Source organism: Tenrec ecaudatus, chromosome X (genome assembly GCF_050624435.1).
Source record: "Tenrec ecaudatus isolate mTenEca1 chromosome X, mTenEca1.hap1, whole genome shotgun sequence".
Taxonomy (NCBI): domain Eukaryota; kingdom Metazoa; phylum Chordata; class Mammalia; order Afrosoricida; family Tenrecidae; genus Tenrec; species Tenrec ecaudatus.
Genome location: NC_134548.1, coordinates 118,722,677 through 118,744,833, shown reverse-complemented (window position 1 = coordinate 118,744,833; position 22,157 = coordinate 118,722,677). Strand labels below are relative to the sequence as shown.

General features: G+C 41.2%; 1 protein-coding gene across 8 annotated transcripts in view; it reads right to left on the bottom strand.

The window, feature by feature from the left end:
• The window catches only part of CHRDL1 (chordin like 1), a 161,031-nt gene that overhangs the window by 40,637 nt on the left and 98,237 nt on the right, over positions 1-22,157 (bottom strand). For 5 of the 8 annotated variants that reach the window (XM_075538152.1, XM_075538154.1, XM_075538156.1 and 2 more), the window contains exons 5-6: positions 16,685-16,830; positions 14,957-15,050 (exon numbers count right to left, since the gene is read on the bottom strand). In XM_075538152.1, coding sequence (XP_075394267.1) covers positions 14,957-15,050; positions 16,685-16,830 — 240 coding nt within the window. The remainder of the gene's footprint in view (positions 1-14,956; positions 15,051-16,684; positions 16,831-22,157) is intronic. The other 3 variants (XM_075538153.1, XM_075538155.1, XM_075538151.1) reach the window with 1 other exon arrangement.

Below are 22,157 nucleotides of genomic sequence, written 5' to 3'. Positions count from 1 at the left end.
AGGGACTCGATCATAGTGGGTTTATCTTTCTATCTATCTATCTATCTATCTATCTATCTATCTATCTATCTATCTATCTATCTATCTATTTGGTGCAGGGGTTTGAAGAACACTAGAGCGCCTCTGTGGCACAGGGGTGGAACAATTGAGTGTTCTCCAGCCACTGCCCTGGAGAAAGATGTGGCAGACTGCTTTCCGAGTGCAGACAGCCTTGGAAACCCAATGAGGGCTGTTGTACTCCATACTGTAAGGTCACTATGGTCAATGGGCTTCAAAATATACTGCGATAAGAATTCTACACCAATACACAGATATATGAGTGCCTGATCATATACAGAACTATACTGCATCCACCTGTTTATCTTGTAATGTGCACAGTCGCTTTTCTTTCTTAGCAAACACTTTCTTGTAAAAGAAGGCATTTTATTGCTTAGGCTATCGATATAAGTTCTTAGCATTTTTAACAACAACAAAAGATAATGCTTGAGACATCGTACAACCCACACCAGGGGAACTTCTTGCCAACAGTAGCAAACCAAATCTGAAGAGGACCACAAAAGCGTTTATACAGAAAAATCAAAAGTACTTCTTTAAGAAAAAAAACTGCACTGAGAGCACGTCTTTGTGTGTGTGTGTGCAGAGGAGAATCAAGAGAGAGGAAATACAGAAATCCTTTGTTCAATGGTGCCTCCTTATTTGCACCTTGAACATACATGTTCATTCATTTATTTTTTTCTCTCTTGACTTAAAATGTAGCTTAAGAGGGCAGATACATGCTTCATGTAGGAGCCAATACGACATTCATAGTTATAAAGTAGAACATTAAAAATCCAAGTACCTCCATAAATAAAGTAGAATCCTGTGCTACCCCATCCAGGAACTCAAAATCACCAGCAAGTCAGAGAAGGGAAAGTCAATATCCTACCAAGGCTTCTGCATGGTCAATCCAGTGAGGAAAAAGCTGGAAGGTCCTTCTCCCAGTCATAAGCCCCACATTGGCTTCCCGATGCTACATAATGAAAATGGCACTACTTGGTGGAAGTAGGGTACTTGGATCTGCTTTTAACAGCTAACACCAAGTGAAAAGTCATGCCATATCTTCGTCCGCTTGGAGGAGCCAACAATCTGGGTACTGGGCAAATAGGATTCCGTTGCCTAAAAGACACAGTAGTGCCTCTTTCTGTATATCTTTTTCCTTTGTGTATCCATCAGCCAAGGAAACAAATGAAATTCACTAAATGTTGAAGTCTAAGCTGATGAGTATTCTAGGGAGAATTGTGGGCTCATCCACTGGCTGGCGAGCTTCTGGACAGACCTGGCAATCCCTGGAGCAGTTGCGAGGACAGGGATGGGACTACACAGGAAGAAATAGCTGCTCCGAAGTGCTTCGCATGCATTATTTTTCATGTCCAACCAGACACACACACACACACACACACAAACACACACAATCACCACTCTACATACCAAGAACATGAAAAAAAAAGATATCCACTCCAACCTTTCCAACAGGACGGGGCATTATTGACCCTGAAAAGGTATCTCAGATGGCCAATTAGAAAGGGTCACCATTCATTTGTTAAGGTCAAAATGAAAGGCAATGCTGCCCAACTACGTTTGAAGGGCTTCTTTTTTTGTCTAAAAAGAAACATTCTAGCTGGAACTTGATGACCTCAGAGGGGTGGGGGTCTAGCAAGCATGTGGAGGTGAATTCAGAGCTCAAGGGATGGAAAGAGAATAAAAATAACCTGGAAAGTTTCCACAGATGGAGAAAGCTTCTAATTAGGATTTCAAAGAAGAGGAGAGGTAGGAAAGCCTTGGAGACTGTCCCGCATTTATAAAGAAGAATGATTCACTTTTGACAGGAATTCGTAATGGTAGTCAGACTCGTTCTGAAACGATGAAAAGATCAGAGTGCTTCAATACATCTTAAAGTCTAGGTGAGACCAAACCAACTAGCAATTATTGAGTGAGTTTTTGTTGCTTTAATTTTTTCCATTGCAGCATGCTACTTTGAGGGAAAAGGACGTGCTAAACAGTGATGATTTTTTAAGTGCATAAAAGTTGCTGGATGAAAAATTCTAATTTTCCCCCATTATATTGTCTCAATAGCTGGGCTTTCATCGATATACATAGATTTAGGCAGATGGATAAAAATCTCACAATCAGATCTTAATTGCTGTCCATTTATGAGGATTATTAATTGGCTTGACGACACCAAGTGTGAGTGAGGTAGGGGTGTCATAAGTTTGCACCTAGGATTGTAGTAAGGGGTACCCAGGAACAAGGGAGTTTGGGGTCAATGAATGCCAGTCAAAGACCATAGTGTCAAGGAAACCTCAAAGCAGTGCATCACTTAGAAACAATAACAGTGAGCCTACAGCACCCAGATTCCTTCTCCAGGTAAATGACAGCTTCCTTCAGATGATGGAAGTGCCTCTGTTTGGGGAAGATATAGTCCTTTCCTCCTTTTTGGTCAACCCCTCCCCTTCCAGGCAATCCATTGTCTTCCAATCTTAATACAAGGAATGTAAAAGAGATGGGTTTCTAAAACTGGGGAGAACTTCACTTTGTTAAATCCTCTGCTCCACCAAGCCCAGATATTTCCAATGCCTCAGGAAAGAGAACGCATGGGAGACAATAAGCTAGGAACAAGGATGTTTGGAATGGGAGTGAAGTACCCTAGTCCCTAACCTTTTGCTATTCCTTAACATTCTCTGGTTTCAATCCTAAAGTTATTAATATAATTACAGTTGTCTGAGCATTTGTTTATCCTACCTTTCAGAAGACTGTGCTGAGGCTAAGAACTCTGGCTAAATGCTCAGCTGTTACCTGAAACGTGAGTGGTTTAAATGTGGGTGTACCAGATGTGGCAGTCTGCTTCCATAAAGATTTAGTCTTCAATACGTTATGAGACAGTTCTACTCTGTCCTATAGGGTTGCTGTGAGCAAGAAGCTACTTAATGGAAATGGGTTTGGCTTTGATTTGTGTTTTGTGCTCAGATTGGTTCCAAATACATACAAACAAACAATCCTAGAGTCAATCAGGTAGTGGTTACACATTGAGTTGCTAACTGCAGGGTCGGCAGTTCGAAACCACCAACTGCTTCTCTCAAGGATGGGGCAATATACTTCTCTAAAGAGTTACCATCTCAGAAATGCCTAGGATCAGTTCTGCCTTGTCCCATAGGGTCGCTGTGAGTTGGCATCACCTTGTTGTAGTTGTTTAGGTGAAGGTACAGATCTCATAACAACAATAGAAAAAAAATTTTCTTTTGTTTCCTCCTCACTATTATACCCTTCTCACCCTCTTTCTGGCCCCTAATAATAGAACTAAAATTTGCAGGGGTGAAAATGAATTATTGGTATCCAAGTGAATTAGTGAGTTCCCTTACCATACTACTTTGAACACAATCACAGTATATTTAAATGTTTGTGCTTGTATTTCCTTTCGCTTTCCTCTCGTCCCACTACCATGTTCAGCCTTCATTCTGGTTTCAGTAACTCCTCTCAGTTACCTTGCTCTTGGTCACTCCCTACCAGTCCTCCCCTCCCCTCCCTCCTCTGGTTTTGAACCACTCACTGTTCCCTTGTCCCTGTGTTGAGTGATACCTCCTCCCTTCCCCTACCTCCCACACTCTCATGTCCCTCCAGGACCGCTGGTCCCATTATTTTCTTCTCTCATTATTTGTCCAGCCTGTCTTGTCTAGGTGGACCTGCTGACATAGTAATATGTGCATACACATGCAGATGGCTTTGACAGCACCCAAGTGCTGTCAAACCTTCCTCTAGTTCCTGAACGCTTCCTCCCCTCCCAATTATCATGACCCCAATTCTACCTTGCGGACCTGGTTAGACCAGAGGATGTACAGCGGTGCAGTAGGGATCTGGAGACACAGGGAATCTAAGGCGGAAGAACCCCTCAACACTAGCGGTAGGAGTGGCGACACCAGGAGGGAAGGGGGTGTAGAAAGGGAGGACTGATCTTGGAGATCTATGTGTAACCTCCTCTCTGGGAGCTGGGCAATGGGGAGGTGGGTGAGGGGAGACGCCGGGCAGTGTAAGATAAGATAAAATAATTATTTATAACCTATCAAGGGACCAGGGGGAAGGGAGGAGCGGGGAGGGAGGGGGAGGGGGAAAAAAGGGAAACCAAGCTGATTCCAGGAACCCAAGTGGAAGGTGAATTTTGAGAATGATGAGTGCAACAAATGTATAAGGGTGCTTTGCTCAATTGATGTATGTACGGATTGTGATAAGAGCTGTATGAGCCCCCCAAAAGATTTATTAATTAAAACAATGTTTGTGCTTGAATCAGATTGTGTGTGTATACAAATATACACACACGTATATATAAACACACACACAGAGTCTTCATGTCTTCCAAGTCTAATCTATGGGACTCAAGAATCTTTGTTCAACCATTCTCCAGTTCATTCTCATTTCTTTTGTACACACTCTTTGCTTCTAGACATCTACCATCTTTTCACCTTTATTTTCTTTACACCTGTATTTTCTTAATTGCTGATCTCATTCACCCTATGGCTTAGACCATCACTTTAATCTATTATGACAAAAACTAATTCTACCTTTAGCTCCAATCTCTCCTCTCTCCCTCTCCTCCTTTCTCTCTTCCTCTGCCTCTCTCTCAAGTTTCTGCGTTTCCATTTACATGATAAACATTCTGACCTGATGCTTACTGATATCTGAAATGTTCAGCATGCTCCAACCAGAATTAATCTCTTTTCCCAAGGCTTCTCCGATTTGTCTCTCCATCTCTGTCAATGGGGCCCCCATTTTCGGAGAGAGCTGAGTCACATGGAGCATGCATGAGTTTCTTGAGCTCTGTGACTCTCCTCATAGTCATAATATGCCAATTCCATCCTCTCCCTGATTTCTGCTAAATTTCACTATGTTCATCAAGAGGCTCCCAGATTATTGTGACCCTTTAGAAAAAGTGGTTTTATCTGGTAGGATATCACAGCTATATAGGTCAGAAGTCCAACATGGGTCTCCCAAGCTAAAATCAAGGTGTCTGCAGGACTGCATTCCTTTCTGAAGGCTCTGTGGGAGAATCCGTTTTCTTGCTTTCTCCTGTTTCTAGAAGAACCTACATTCCTTGCCTTGTGGATCCCTTATTCCATCCGCAAAGCCAGAAACATAGTATCTCTCTGCTCTTTTCTCATCCCATCTCACTCTGACCAATTTTAATCTTTAAAGTACTCTTTTTAATGAACAATATTTCCATCCTATCTTCATAACCAGGTGATGGTGGTTTTCTGCAGAAAATATTGGTCAGAACAAAAATAAATGACTGTGAGGACCTATATTCAAGGCTGCTGTTCTTCTCTGCAATTTTCATTGATTTTTATAGACTTCGAAAACATTGGGAAATTCTTATGACGTTCCAAAAATCAAAGTATCACACAAATCATCTCCTCAAATACCCCTTCATTCTATCCAAGATGGTATGAGAGCTGAAATTTTACTGCATTTGTGGACGGGAAATCAAAAGGCTTAGGGCTTCTTTTTCCTAAAACACACACACACAAAATCCAAGATTGGTAAATCTGTAGAGACAGTAACTGGACTAATGATTCCTTGGGGGGCACGGCAGGGGAGCTTAGGGGGGAAATGAAGAGCTAATAAGGATGATACAGAATGAAGAAACTGTCCTAAAACTCACTGTAGTGATGATTATGCAACTCTCCTTGATGTGATGAAACTATGGAATTGTATGATTTGTGAGTTATATACCAATAAAACTGTTGAAATTGGGTTTTTTTAGACTTAAAGGCCAAAGGGAAGTGGTCTTGAACACTGTCAGGTTTGCTTTAAAACATTTCTTTTGCAGTTCCAGTTACCTTGAAGGAAATAACAGAAATATATCAAGTTTACAAAAAGAATTTTCCATGTTTTATTTGGGTTCATTTGAGATGCTTTGGATAAATGTGTCTGCATTGAACAAGTTGTTGGCTCCATCATTTCTCTTACCTCTGTAGTCACATCTACACTTGGAACATTGTCTAGTAAAGACTGCCACCAGTCCCTAACTTATATGTGTTGGTCCTCTCTTACGCTGCTGCAGTAACAGAGAACAAGATTATAGTGTGAACTGAGGCTGGAGAGCGAGTTCTAAGAGTTTTCCTTCACCTCCTTGACTAGGTTGACCTTGACTCCCACAATGTTGGGCTCTGACGGTGCCAAGGACCTTTCCTTTGTAACATAGCATAGCTATTATTTTATACTTATTTGTATCATAATTTGGTACAGGTCTTTCGTCACCACTAAATTCCACGATGGATTCCCTGTCAACTTTGTTTTACACATGTATCTCTAGCACCAGTACAATATCAGGTACATGATGGGTGCTAATAAAATGCTTGCTGAATGAAAGACAGCACAGATTTCTACTTGGGCCTCTTTAGGCCTGGGGAAAGAGAAAGCTGTTGTTGGAGGTGGCTAGGTTGAAGCTTTGGGGAGCACTCTCATAAGATTATAGGTTTATGCCAAAGTACCAGACATAAAGAGCAGTCTTATTATACTTCTATGAATGGATTCCAATAGATATGGTCAAGGTTAAGAATTTGAGACTCTGGAGTCAAACAATCTAGGTTAAAATTCTAGTTCAGCTCCTGGCTACCTACTATGCATCACTTAACTTCGCTGTTGCAGATTCTTTATTTATAGAACCAAGATAATAGTCCCTACTCCTATGGTGAGAACCAAATGAACTATTATACATCAAAGGTTTAGAATCCTACCTGGAATGTAGTATATTGTCTACCAAATGCCAACCTACCTATATATACAGTCAATAAGAACAGACCACACCCACCTGCTATCCAGTCACATCCCACTCGATAATATGCCCTAGTGAATTGCCCCAGATGGTGTCCAAGGCTGTATATCTTAACAGCAGATTGCTGCATCTTTCTCCCCCAGAGAACTGATGGGTTCAAATCTCCAATCATTTAATTACTAGCAGAGGGCTTTTAACTACTGTGCCACCGAGCTCCTATGTCATCAACAGACTTCCCCAAATACTTCTCCCTTGCCTACTGTCCAAGTATATAGCTTTCCTTTCCCTTTGCTCTGGGAAGATAGGCAGGAGATAGGAAACAGAAATGACACAACAGTGGAGGGAGACTGGGTGTGGGTTTGGGCTTGAAGTCTGCCTGCCCAGCCTGTGTGCAGAAGTGCAATCTCCGAAGAGATGTTCTCTTCTGATAAACTTCCCTGGAGGTTCCAGTGGCTGTTTGCACTAAGCTTCCAGTCCCGATGAGGTTTGCTGAACTGCCAGCAATGACACGCACCCTGCCAACACTCTCCTGACTGTTCTAGCCTCAAAGACATGTGTCTAAACAACTGAGGCTGGGGGCTGAGATTCAATCCGTGTCTAAGAGAGGCACAAATTAGTGCTTGGTGACAGTGCAGAGAGGCTGTTTCAATGGGGCTCTTTATATTCAGGTTTGCAAGTTCAGCACTCAAAAGGTCATTTCTTCTCCAGCATTTTTGTCTGCAATTAGGGTGGCCAGAGTTATGGGGAGAAATGCGTTTGGGTTCGCAGCTTTAAGAGGCTTATGCTTATGCAAGAGATACCTTTGTAAAGAGGAAGAACAAAATCATTTCGCCAGGCAAAAACACAAAAACAAAGAGTGGGTGTTTCAAAAATGAGAACTTCAAAGGTGTTTAAATCACATTAGGTACAACAGAAAGATGTAAAGAAACTGGAGGCACGGGGGAAAAAACAACCATTTTTATAAAAGTGCAAGAGTTAGTCTTTATAAGGCAAGATGAAAGAAAATGGCTTATTTGGGCTAGAGAAGAAATGGCGAAGAAAGAATTTAATGAATCTTCCAAGTGTATGAAGGAACAATATGTGATCAGTAATAACCAGCTTTTATCTGCTTCTTCTGAGGAGATGATAAAAGAAATTTAAATTGGGCCAAGAAAATTGTAGAGTATGTAGTGAGTCCAAGGCTCTGTTACCACAATATGAACTAGAAATAGAGTTCTGTGTATGGAGATTAAATATAAAGGCAAGACTATTGGATACAGGGGAGAAGGTACAATTCTACTTCCCATTAATCAATAAAATAATTATAAAAGGAAATAATTACGACTTAAGTGATGACTCCGTTAGGCCCTCTCCCAATGCTGCCATCTCTGTTCATCTTAAAGGCCTTTCCCTCTCCATGGATGAAAAAACCAAGGTTCTGACCGTTCAGTAACTCGTCCTAGATAATGCTGAGTTTGTGTCAGAGGTGGCTCCAGAAGCCTTCTGGCTTCAAAAACTATGTCCTTTGCATGGAACCATTTTGTTTCTCGGATGCATGACATGTCTTTTGTGGTTTCTTTTCTTTTCTTAATTGTCCTTCAAATATCCTTTTCCCAAACAAAACAATCCTATAGCCTAACAGCTAGATTCTAGAGGTCAGTTGGTTCTTTCAGCAACCATGCACATGCATCCACCTTTGCTCATTTTTGCCACTTCTTTTTCAGGCTGACTCTAACCCATGTGGGACAAAGAAGAGAAAGGAAGTGAGGGGACAGAGAGTTGGGGAACAAGGTATTGATGTCCCCTGGCTGGCAATTAAGAGCGTCACTGTGGTTCATACGCACGCGCGCGCACACACACACACACACACACTCACATACACACACCTTGTGAAAAAGACCCAAGGTCATATTGAGACATAAATCAAATTGCCATTAGCTGCAGAACTGATAGTACGGACCCCAACTCCTGGTGACCTTGTGTCAAATTTGGCTACAATGAAATCCACATGTACTTCTAAGGATTGGTATAAAGAGCATATTAAAAGTGCTAAGTATACCCTGACAGTCATAACAAGGTCAGTTCTTTAAAAAAATCAATTTAGTGAGAGAGAAAAATGACCTGGAGGTCAAGAATTATACTAGGTAATTTATTGACCATGAACCATTGCATGGTCAGAATCATCTACCACAGTCGGTCAATCACTTAGGGAAGTGGCAGTGGGAGATATGTTAATATCTTATTTTAGAAGCGCAAAATTCAAGTCATGACTAACCTTCCAGTATTAATACCAAATACGACAGCATGTCTCCGTTCAAAGGGCATCTACCTTATGCCTAGCACAGAGAGGGACATAAAGATGAGACAGCACTAATTTTGACCCTATGGAGCTTAGATGCTGACAGGGATAAGACGTGAGGTAAATAAGATTTGAGGATTTGAGGTTAGAAAGGACACAAACCATGAAAGGCGCAAGGTGGCAAGCTGGTAAATGTCCCTGGAGAAGCAGAGGCTCAGTGCTGAGCGGTTCCTGAGAGGAAAGAGGGTTTCACCGAGTTTGCAGGATGACGAAACTCTGAAGGACACACGTGCAGTTTAGTCTGGCCTTTGAAACATGAGCAGAATTGATGAGTGGAGAAATTAGGGATGGAGATAGGAATGCCGAGAAGAGAAAGTCCTTCTGGCAGGACCAGCAGTAGCTCTGCAAGCAGAGCTAGAGGAAAAGGATTTCCTGGAAAGAGGCAGCATTCATTCCTCTCAACCTTTGCTGCACACGTGCAGTGGTTAACCAGGCAGCCATGTTGACTCCTTTGCCTCACAAGTTCTCATCGTAAAAATATCCACTACTCATTCACCCAAAGCTATTACTCTGTGATTTGAACTTGACTGCCCTGGCCAAAAGAGTTGGCAACTGCCCTGAATTTGCTTACTCTTCTGTTCGTTTGCTCTCACTTCACCTCGTTAGTAGGTTCCATTTAAGTGCACCCAACACAGATGCAACACCATGGTTGCTGGCTTTCCCTAGTTAGCTGCAGAGTCTTTGGGATCAGTTCTTGCATTGCTAATCTATGGACCACCAGCAACCAGATGAACTCCAGGACCTATTGAAATCAGATTCCTGGGGTCCAGGCCACCAACTCTGCATCTCTAGAGGTACTGCTCCCAGCATCTTAATTTTGCTTGTGAAGCAAACTTCAATGTGAGAAAGACTGGGTTAGAGGTTACAGGAGAGAACCATGGAACAAAAAGAAAAGAAACCAGGGATAACATGACTGGAACTTGAAGGGCACTGAAGAGAACTATATAAGCCTATAAAGGTCAGTTAAGGAAAAACCACAAAAGATCTCCATTGTCAGTGTCAGAGGGTTGATGTGTATTCTCCTGACAACAGGCAATCATACCTTCAAGTGGCCAAGAACTGTGATTGAGAGCCTGGAGTCTGAAACAAGACTGCTTGGATTCAAATTTTTGCTCCTCAACTCACCCGCTACATGACCTGGAATAAGCTTCTTAACCTCTCTGGCCTCCATTCCCTCATCTATAAAAATGGAGACAAAGAGAGTTTGTACTATATAGGATGGCCATGGGGTTAGAGTTCACACTTAGGAACAGCTTACAATTGTGGCTGGAATGTAGTAAGTAAAATACATATTTGCAGGAAAAGGTTTGGGCTGGACTTCTTAACATAGTTGAAGATATCTTTGGGGAAGAATGTACAAAGGTTATGTATTTTTGTTTTAACAGTAACCAAGTCGCTTCTGATTTGCAGTGATCCTATAGAGCAGAGTAGAACTAATTCTGTGGGTTTCTGAGACTGCACTCCTTATAGGAGTAGAAAGCCTCATCTTTCTCCCAGGGTATAGCTGCTGGTTTTGAACTGCTAACTTGTGGTTAGCAGACCAACTCATAACCAACCCACTACACTGCCAAGACTCCCAGAGTAATATTTAAGAGTCAGCTCTCTCCCAGTCCATGCAAACCCCATCACTTCAAACTCTACCTTAGTAGTTCTCAAACGTGGCTGCACATTGGAGTCACCTCCCCTCAATGGTCTGGGTATCAATATACAAGGGGATCCCATATGTACCCATCCTTGAGTATCAATGCTCTAAATATATTTAGCTTTTTTTTTTTCATTTTTTCCTTATTGAGTCTTACTATGAAAGACTGCTAAATCACCTCTCTGAATTTTCTCATTTAAAATGTACTGCCGTCTTTGAAGTAAGTGCTGATATCACCTTCACTTTACAGATTTACTTGAAAGGTCAAGGTAAGTGGCTCATGGTCACCAGGTAGAATGTAACAGAGTTGAGAAGAGAACAGAGTCTGGCTCCAGAGACTCCACTCTCTACCACTACTGTGCCCTATGTTCCCAGACCAAGAACCCGCCCTCTCTTACTTCCCAGGTTACTACACTAACCCTGTCTCTCCATTTGTATTGCTTCCCCTCTCCCTCCAATCAAGTTTGGACACAACACTCCGGGAGCTCTTTTGACACATGAATGGGATTATATCATCCTGGCAACCTTCCAGTGGATTCCCATTGCACGTGAACCCTGAAACCCCAACTCCTTTCCTTCCCAAGGCTTGCAAGGCTCCACATGATAGGACTTTTAGTCACCTCTCTCTAACCTCAGCGTATGCCAGTTTTGTTCACGATCACGGCATTCCAGGTACAGTGGTCCTTTGGTTCCTTGAACGCTTTAAATCTTTCCCTGCCTGGGGCCTTTGAAATGTCTCTTCTCCACCTGGAATGCTCTTTCTCCAAGTGCTTTGCCTGGTGGCTTCCTCTCATCTTTCAGGATTGCACTTAAATATCACCTCCTCAGGGAGGACTTTCCTGACCACTCAACTGAGATACCTTGATCACAAATTCTCTATTTCACTCTTTTGTTTCTTCCCTTCCTCGCACTTTCATTGTTTGCGTTTTAGGGATCCACTTGTTTCTTTGCTTATTACTTGGTATAATGTGAGCCCCACAAGAATAAGGGCCCTATCGTTGCTAATATATATTCCACATATGATTGTGTAGGTTGTACACCACACTAGAGTGTCCACAGCTAAGGTAGTTCCATTCACGAAGATTTTTCTGAAGATGGCAGTAAAGAGTCTTAAGCATCTCAAGTATATTAAGTAAAGGGAAAAGAGGCCATACTATCTATGGTACATCACATGTGCCATATTTTGCATATAATATGCCCACTCAAAAATGTGTGCCTATGTAAAGCACACCGTGTGTACAGGAAAGCAATACCCAACGTGTTTATATGACTTGCAAAAATGTATGGCTTGAACATTATTTACTTTAAAAAGATATGTCTGTGCTGTTTACAAATGCATAATCTACTTCCAGCACAGTGCTAAGCATATACTAGGAGAAGGTATTCAGCACATAAGTTGTTTGGTTGGAAGTATAAAAACTAAATAAAACGAGGAGGGGGGCATCTGATCAGAGCACACAGGAGCAAATGTCAAGGAAAGGAGAGAGAGTGGAACACATCCTGGCCCACCAAGCCCCGAGGATGGTATTCCTGCTCAGGGCATATGCACAGAGAGGACCATAGGCCTGGCCCCACCACAATACACAACATCCCTCACTGACCCATAGCACTACATGGGACAATACTGGAGGCACGGTGTGAGAATTGTGCCCAATCTAACCCCACCACACCAGGGCAGAACACTAAGGGTTTGCAAAAGAGCAGCAAGGGGAGCAAAACAATGAGGTGCCCAGGGAATACAAAAATTAGACTTTGGGGGCAGGTCGTGGCACCTGATCATACTGGATTGAAAACCCTCCTAAAGGTCAACAAACTGAACTGGAACTATTTAGAGGCTTTTCTTATTGGCTGTTGCTGGTTTTTTGTTGTTCTTTTGTTTCTTTGTTTTGCTCTATCTTGTTTTGTGCTTAGTATTGTCTCTGTATGTCTATCTAGATAAGATAAGTGGGATAAACAATCCAGAGTAGAAAACAAGGGGACCAACAGTTCCAGGGGGACACTTGTGAGGGGGTGGTGGGGGAATGGCAGGGGGGTGTCAACAAACCCAGGGACAAGGGAACAATACGTGATTTAAAATCAATGGTGAGGAGGGCGTAGAATGCCTGCTGGGGCTTCATCAAGGGCAATGTAGCCGAGAGGAATTACTAATAGCCAAATGAAAGCCAAGCATTATAGTGGACAAGAGGAAAGTAAAAGGAAATAGACAAAAGCACTAAGAGACAAAGGATATTTATAGAGCTCTAAATATAGGTATACACATATGTAAATATATCTATAAATGCATAGATGGATAGGGAAATAGATCTATGTACCTATATATATATATATAGAGATATATGTTAAGTATTAACGTAGCAGATGCACATTGGGCCTCTACTCAATTCTCCCTCAATTCACGAGCACTTTGTTCTAATAACACATCATTTTGTGATGCTCATCTTCCCAACACGATCACTAAAGACTAAATGAGTGCATAAGAAAATGTGATGAAGAAAGCTGATGGTGCCTGGCTATCAAAAGAAATAGCATCTGGGGTCTTAAAGGCTTGAATATAAACAAGTGGCCATCTACTGAGAAGCAACAAAATACACATGGAAGAAGAACACCAGCCTGTGTGATCATGCACTGTCAATAGGATCAGGTATCAGGCATCAAAGACCCAGAACAACAAATCATATCAATGTGAATGATGGAAAGCGAGGAATAGAGACCTAAAGCCTATCTGTAGACAATTGGACATCCCCTTGCAGAAGGGTCACAAGAAAAACATGAACCAGTCAGGGTGCAGTATAGCACCAATGAAACATACAAATTTCCTCCAGTTCTTTAATGCTTCCTCCCTCACCCCCCAACTGTCATAAAGTCAGTTCTACCTTACATATCCAGCTAGACCAGAACATGTACTCTGGTACACATAAGAGCTGGAAACACAGGGAATCCAGGACAGATAAACCCCTCAGGACAAAAAATGAGAGTAGAGATACCAAGAGGGGATGGGGAAAGTGGGGGGAGAAAGGGTGAACCAATCACAATGATCTACATATAACCCCCTCCCAGGGGGATGAACAACAGAAAAATGGGTGAAAGGAGACAGTGGTCGGTGTAAGACATGAAATATATATATATGTATGTATGTATGTATGTATGTATTTATATATATATACATATACATACATACACACACACACATATATAAATTATCAAGGGCTCATGAGTGAGGAAGGGAGCCTGGGAAATGAGCTGATACCAAGGGCTTAAGTAGAAAGAAAATGTTTTGAAAATGATGATGGCAACATATATACAATTGTGCCTGACATAATGTATGTACGTATTGTGAAAAGAGCTATATGAACTTCCAATAAAATGAATTAAAAAGGAAACTAAAGAAATTAAACTCATTACCATCGAGTCAAGGTTGACTCATAGCGATCTAATAGGACAGGGTAATTTCCAGGACTGTAACTGTTTACAGGAATAGAAATTATCATCTTTCTCCCTCAGAAGTATAAAAAGAAGGCATAATTCGAATTGTGACAGTGGGAAAGGGTAAGAAGGGAAGGATGACAGCGAGTGCTGGACAGATTTGCTAACTTGAGATAAGGCAACAAAGGAGGAATTAAAGGTGATTATGTTTGATCCTAGAAACCTGGGGAAATAATGATGTCATTATTTATTTATAGAATCCAAGAAGAAAAAAATGGTGATTATTCCACTTGTATATAATTTGATGAGAAGATGATGCTTTTCACTTCGTTTTATTGAGTTTGTCCTCAGTTTATTGTCCCTGCCCTGCACTCTCTTCAGAAAGGGTGCATCAATGCTTTGCAAGGTGGATTCTTCCTTTTAAGGCCCTGTATGCAAATGGTATGTGTTTTACAAGACAATCACTTAGCTACCAAGATAGAAGGGTTTAAGATGGGAGAGATAAAGATCCTCACTTTCACCTTACATGGCTCCCACCCTTCTTCTCCTGGCTCACTTAGCCCAGTTTCTTTCAAGTGCTGGCTCTTAAAATCAGTGCTTTTCTTATGGTGAGTGAAAGCAACTCTAACATCTAAGACTACAATTTATAAAAAAAAATTCTTTTCTGCAGGTCACTGGACAGGCAATTTCCTCTATTTCCGTCTACTCAGGATGGCAGCGCCCTAGTTTGTTTGGGATACAAGACACTTACCTCTGCATACCCTGCAGCAGGAATCTGGAACAGAGACTGGGAATGCACAGGTTAATTTGGGGCAGGTCTTGAGACCACAATAGACATTTCCCTCCTGCCAGAGAGAAAGAGAATTAAGATCAGACGAATCTGGAATCTGTGGAAGGCTTATTAGTTCATTTCCTAACAAGGTGGCAAAATATGGATCAGGCTTCTATACTGCCCTCACATAGTTGTAGGCACTTCCCAAAGTCTATTAGTCATTAACCAACCCCCTCCCTTTCACCATTTCTTCATACCAGAGACTAGGCAACAAAGAGTTGTCCATAATTCCAGTTTATTTGAGCATTCTGACTCAAGGTGGTCCAAAATGCTTGGTGTGAGGGCTTCCCCGGGGTTCTACAGACCACCCAGCTGTTCTTGTTCTTCTCTTCTCTGTTTCTGGTATCCTTTAACCCCCAACTTGCCCCCACTAGAATGCTGGAGATTTTATAGAATGAGGATTTCTGTGACTGCTGCCATCTGTAATATTCACATGCGACTCTCTCCCAAATCAAAGAGGGAAGCCCCCGAAGCAATGCAAGACTCTGAATTCCACTGCTCACTTCAGCCCGAGGCAAGGGAGAGGCTCTAATTTACCTGCTGGTTGGGTCTATATTTGTAGTCTCCCTTCCCTAAAATTCTATACTGTAGACAGTCTTCTCTAAAACATGATCTTTCTTCTTAACAGCACATTTTTATAGGGCCAGAAGGGATCTTGGGAGATCATTAGGAAGGCTTAGTCATAGTTAAATTCTCCCACACCACAGAGATGCTATAGTTTAATGGAAAGAAAGACAATTAAATCCTAAGGGAAGAGAGTCTATAACGTACCCTGGCAATCTTTGTTCGCCTTTAGTGTTGGTGGTGATGGTTGCTGTTGAATTGATTCAGACTCATGGCATCCCTTGTGGACAGAGTAGAAATGTGCTCCAGAGGGAAGTAGATGGCCAAGCTTTACTTCATGTAACTCTGGATGGATTTGAACCACCTACCTTTATGGTAAGTAGCCCAACACTTACTGATCTGTGTCACCCAGGGACTTTTTAATGCCCCTTACAGAGTGAATAGTTGGTTTTCATTACATCGATTTTGATTTTTTTCAGACTTCAATTTAAAAAACCATTTTCTGATTCTATCAATTATATTCTCTGGACTAGAAAATTAAATAAAGCTATAACTGGTATATTTTATTCTGGAAACACATATAGTTCTTTCAATGAGGCAATGGCTCAGCAGTCAACATAAGCAAGCATTTAGTGAGGGTTTTCTCATTGCACGTCATCAGGGATGAACTGGCTAGCATAAGACTAGATACAGGAGCCAGCAGGCTCCCTCTTTTCTTGTGAGTTGAATCAAGTGGCCATGGATGGTGACTGTGACTTCCCACCGGCAGGATTCCAAAAGTGTCAAGGACCGAGTCTTTCAGAGGATGTGACTACTTGAGTGGTGGAACTACTGTGGGGAAAGGGAACAGATGAAGCATCAGCTTGCCTTTTCCCATTCAAGCACTCCTAAAGCTTGACAGGATCTGACCCCTTCACAAAGAATTGTTGAGGGTTATATGAGGATCAGGGAGTCCAGATGCGAAGAGAGGATGACAATTTAGATGCACTTTTTCTGCCAACCAACCGTACCAAGGCACAAGGACAGAGAGAGCTCTCTTATTTGGGTAGGGCCTAGCAGAAACATCGAGATGCAGGGTCTTACCGAACAGCTGCACTGGGTACACTGGTTGGGTTGCCGGTTCTGAAAGAGCCCTTCAGCCATGAACAGCTCACCATGTTGATAGGTGGTCCCATTGTACTCACACGACTTGCTGGTCACTTTATTGTTTGTTGAAGGTAAGGAGTCTTCTGGGACAGGGTGAAGAAAAAGCACACCGATTGTTGGCATCATCACAAAGAATTTCATTAAGCTCAACAGTAGACAGGCCTGTACTACATACAGGGAATTAAAAGACAATCCTTGCACCAGTGGCTTTGACCTCTCAGTAACACTTTAGGTCAGGGAGACTAGCAGATGGAATTATCTATCATTCATCCATTCTTTCACTGACTGTGCACGCATGAAACACCTACCATGTGCAAGGCACTGGTCTACACAACTGAGAAAGAGCAAGTGCAGTGAACAAGAAGTGGTTGACTGAGCTAACAGTCCAGATGAGTGTGATATTAACTTGTCTTAAGGAAGATTATTCAGTGTACCATTATTCCTTCTTCCCCACTGTTCGTTCAGAACAAAATCGATCTACCATAAGAACCATAATAACTTTATCCCCTTCATGTTTCCTGTCCCCTGGTGCTGGCCTGTACACTAGTTCTAGCCTCTGAAGTCTTTATTTAATTCTCTTCTCTCCCTAAGAGTATCTCGCCACCCTCCACTGGTTTTTTGCACCAATTAAAATCCTATCCGGGTTTGATCAGTTCAAGGCCCATTTCCTCCAAGAAGCAGTCCCTGATAGCTCAGACCCACCATCTAGACCTCTCAGGTCATCTCAAATATGGAGCTCACAGATTGATACTTGGATATACTTATAGCTCCTATTTGTGAATTATAGTAACCTAGCAAGCAATTTACAATGAGCATTAACATCCCTTATCACAATAAATCTTGACTTCCTTTATCATTTGAGGAGGGGGGGTAGCTTATGATCTTCAGTGACTTATCTAAGGTCACAAAGAAAAATTAATTCTTTCTTTCTGACCACAGATCTCATCTTCTTTCTATCAGACCATGCTGCTTCTTGCGGGCTTGGTCGTCTGTGTTTATGTTTATTTTCTCTATGACATTTACCACAAGGCTGCCACATTATAAAAAAGTCAATTCATGTGTTGGGTTAAAGCTAGCTGAATGGCAGCTGAATGGAACACACAAACTCAAACAAAAATGAACAATCCCTCATTAAACTAATGCTTGTGTGAATCAACAACAGATATCAACAGAGCTTGAGAAAACAAACACTTGTAGGATAATGGAGAGTTGTGTTTTTTTAAATATGGCTCGGATAGTGCTATCACCTTTCATTCCCCATATGTCAAAACCAGAAGGGAAATGAGTCAATTTTATAGTAGGTAAAATATACCTCAATAAACTATGTTATTAAAAACCAGAATGAAATTATTCTCTGGTTGTTGGTGAGGATGACAAAGGTCAATATAATATTATCAATACTAATAGCACATTTATTGACTCCTCACTATATCTTAGGCTTTTGCATGCATTCTCTTTCTATTGGATCTTATGAATAAATTCTGATATAAAGAAACTTATGCCCATTTTGAAGAAAAAGATACTAAGGTTTCAAAGATTAACTGATTTACCAAGAATACACAAATTGTAAGTGGCAATTCCAAGATCTGAACTGATACCTGATTCTAGAATCTGTCTACTTAGCTACTATCACTTAAAGTCCCCATCATTTAAACCTGTAAAATGAAGGCACCGTAATATTTAAATCCAAATACAATGGAGCATGAAGAATGACTGGATTTTCCTTCCAGAAAATGAATACCCAACTTTCTTTCTTTTTTTAAATCATTTTATTGGGGGCTCATACAATTCTTATCACAATCCATGCATACATCCATTGTGTCAAGAACATATGTACATTTGTTGCCATCATCATTCTCAAAACATTTGCCGTCTACTTGAGCCCTTAGCTAACTTTCTTTTTCTTCTATGATTTGATAACTAACTGAATGCTACGTTTTGCTATTTAAGTGGTTCTTGCCTCAATTTCTGAGTAACCCCCTCTCTGAACATTAATGACATATTATAGACCTTTTAGGGGATAAAAAAAGTTTATTTTTCTCTTAAAATAAAGTAGTGCCTCTTAGAATATGTTTATCTCATACTAAATGATCCTCTGGTTTCACCCCTTGCCTTTGAGTGCGAACAACCAAACAGCTGCAGTTGGTAGGCAGGAGTACAAGCCATTACAGAAATCAATGGCAGGAGTAGAGCCATTTTCCCCCTGGGCTCTAATTGTACTAAATATCAAACTTTGTGGTGAAGGAAAACTAGAATGACCTACAAAATAATATTTGTCATGGCTCTTACAGGAGCTGGGAGATTTTTGGAATGCCAAATACATATATTTGAAATCATTTCACCTCAAAGGAATGTGGATTGATTTGTTTAAACTGGGCCTCCCACCCAGGAATCAATGGCAAGGCAATTGCAAGATGAGGTTTTCCAAGGGAAGAATGACCTTTCGAGCTTTCCTTGAAATAGTCTTCTGAGTAACCTGGCACTGGAGGTTATTAATCCACGCAATGGGAGATGGGGGAAAAGCAAAGGAGAAGAAGAAAGAAATAGAAGCAAGGGAAGAGAAGACAGTTATGACTCTGCTAAATACTAGTTTTATATAATCAAATTATCTTACCATCTTTTCATTCTTATTTCATTGATCTAACATTCCTAATGGTACAAAAGGGAAGTATTATGAAAATAAGTCTACTGATATTCCTTCTTCCTCCAAGTCAGTGCTCCTTTATAGAATGAACACGAACACCAGTGGGCATGATCACTAAGTTGTAGTCCTTTTGGGTCTCAATATTTGTACCTCATCATGGGTTATGGAAACTCAAATCTCCCTGTATCATTTGAGGCCTCAAAAGGCATGCTTCCCAAGAAACAGAAGCAAGGAAAGCCACTTCTTACTCTACCCTATCAATTCCCAGATTTTTTCAAGGTGGCTGGGCTTCTAACCAACTATCTTTAGAAACCTTTCAGTGATCCTGGCTGGAACTGGCAAAAACTCAGTCTGACGTAAAGATACCTTCAAGGCTCCTCTGTGGAATGCTCCAAACAGAAATGATCAGGCTGCACGGTTTCTAGCCTCCCTCAATTCCCCTGCTCCCAGTCTAATTTCCAAAAAGCACTATGCGCAGGAGTGGAGCATGACTGACAATGAGAAGAAATGGCTGCAAAAATCTACTAATCACCAGAAACTGGAATATAGAAAGTATGGATGTAGAAAAATGAGAAGTCATCAGAAACGAAAATTAGAAATCATTAAAAAGGAATTGGAAGTCATTTTTAATGCTAGTGAGCTGAAATAGGCTGGTATTGACCATTTTATATCAAAAAGTCATATGGTTTGCAATTCTTGGGATGACACGAGAGCAATGACCTTGCATCCATCATCTCAAAGGGCATTTCAAGATCTATCTCGAAGTTCAATGATGACTGTGATAAGATTATATTTCTACCCATTCACGGAATCCAATCAAAACAACTAGTATTCAAATGTATGACTCGACTACTAAAGCTAGTAATGAAGAAATTGAAGGATTCTAGTAATGGCTTCCATCTGAAATTGCTCAAACATGCAATTAAGATGCATTGATATTTACTGGTGATTGGAATGCAAAAGTTGGAAACAAAGCGAAAGGAACGTGATTTGGAAAATATGGTCTTGGTGATAGACACTAAGCTGGAGATGACATGATGGAATTTTTCAATACCAACAAAATGGTGACTAAAAACCTGGACTTCTCGAGATAGAATACATAAAAATCAAATTGACTACAGCTGTGGGAAGAGATAATGGATAAATCAATATCAACAGCTATAAGGAAGCCAGGGGTTGACTGTGGAACAGACCACCAATTGCTCATATGTAAGTTGCGGAAAAAATTGAAGAAAATGAAAATAAGTCCACATACTAAGTGAGCACCATTAGCTCAACAAAGCCTAATAGGTCCTGCTCCCATGGTCAAGAGGAAATCTGTCCTTATTGGATGAGCAGGCACAAAAGAAGGCATTCAATGAAAATATATTAAGATGACATGGAAAGGAAATGATAATGTATTTAAATAACATTTAGCAGTGAATAATGAGAGGAGGACAACTACTCACAAATTGCCAAACTCTATCCAGCAAAAAACGTGTTGTCAAGTGCTTCCATAAGGATTCAGACTAGAATAAGGAAGAACTCCTGGCTGAAACAGTTATTAGAAACTAAAATCATAGACCAATAAGCGGTATAGGCCAGTAGGGCATTTTCTTTTCTTTTGTTTTTAAACCATTTTGTTGGGAGCTCTTACAGCTCTTATAGCAATCCATACATCCATTGTGTCAAGCACATTTGTACATATGTTGCCATCATCCTTTACAAAACATTTTCTTTCTACTTGAGCCCTTGCTATCAACTCCTCATTTTTTCCTCCTTCCCCCACCCTCTCACCCTCATGAACCCTTGATAAATTATTATTATTTTTGTATCTTACACTATCCAATGTCTCCCTTCCCCCATGTTTCTCTTGTTTGTCACCCTGTGTGAGTGGTGGGTGGGAGTTATATGTTGATCATTATGATTGGTTCCTCCCCCCTCTCCCCACTACCCTCATGGCATTGCAACTCCCATTATTATTCCTGGAGGGTTTATCTGTCCTGGATTCCATGTGTCAAGAACTCTTACCTGTACCAGTGTACATGCTATGGTCTACCTGGATTTGTAAGGTAGAACTGGGGTGATGACAGGGGTGGGGGAGCATTAAAGAACTAGAGGAATGTTGTGTGTTTTGTCAGTGCTATGCTGCACCCTGACTGGCTCATCCCTTCCTTGTGACCCTTCTGTGAGGGGATGTCCAATTGTCTAAAAATGGGCTTTGGGTCTCCACTCCGCCACCATTCGCATACATATGATTGTTTTTTTGGGGGGGGTCTTCTGATGCCTGATATCTGATACTGTTGACCCCTCATGGTCACACAGGCTGGTGTGCTTCTTCCATGTGGGCTTTATTGCTTCCCAGCTAGATGTCCGCTTGCTTATCTTCAAGCCTTTAGGACCCCAGATGCTATATCTTGTAATAGCCGGGCACCATCAACTTTGTTCCGCATATTTGCTTATGCACCTGTATTGTCTTCAGCGATTGTGTCAGGAAGGTGTGCATCTCAGAATGCCATGTTATTAGAACAAAGTGTTCTCACATTACGGGAATACTTGCGTTGAAGTGCAATGTCCATGTGCCGTATAGCATTTTCAGTGTTCTTTGCTGTTTGGGGATTCTTCAGAAGTGCCTTGGGGGGAGAAAAAGAAAATCTCTCCCCTACTTCCACTTTAATAGTATAGCTTCAATTTTATGGGTTAGTGTGTCTTGAGTTTTTATGATTGCATCTGAAGAAAGGATTTGCTTAAAAGGATTGTAAAAACACTGGCTTAAAAGCTCTTCTG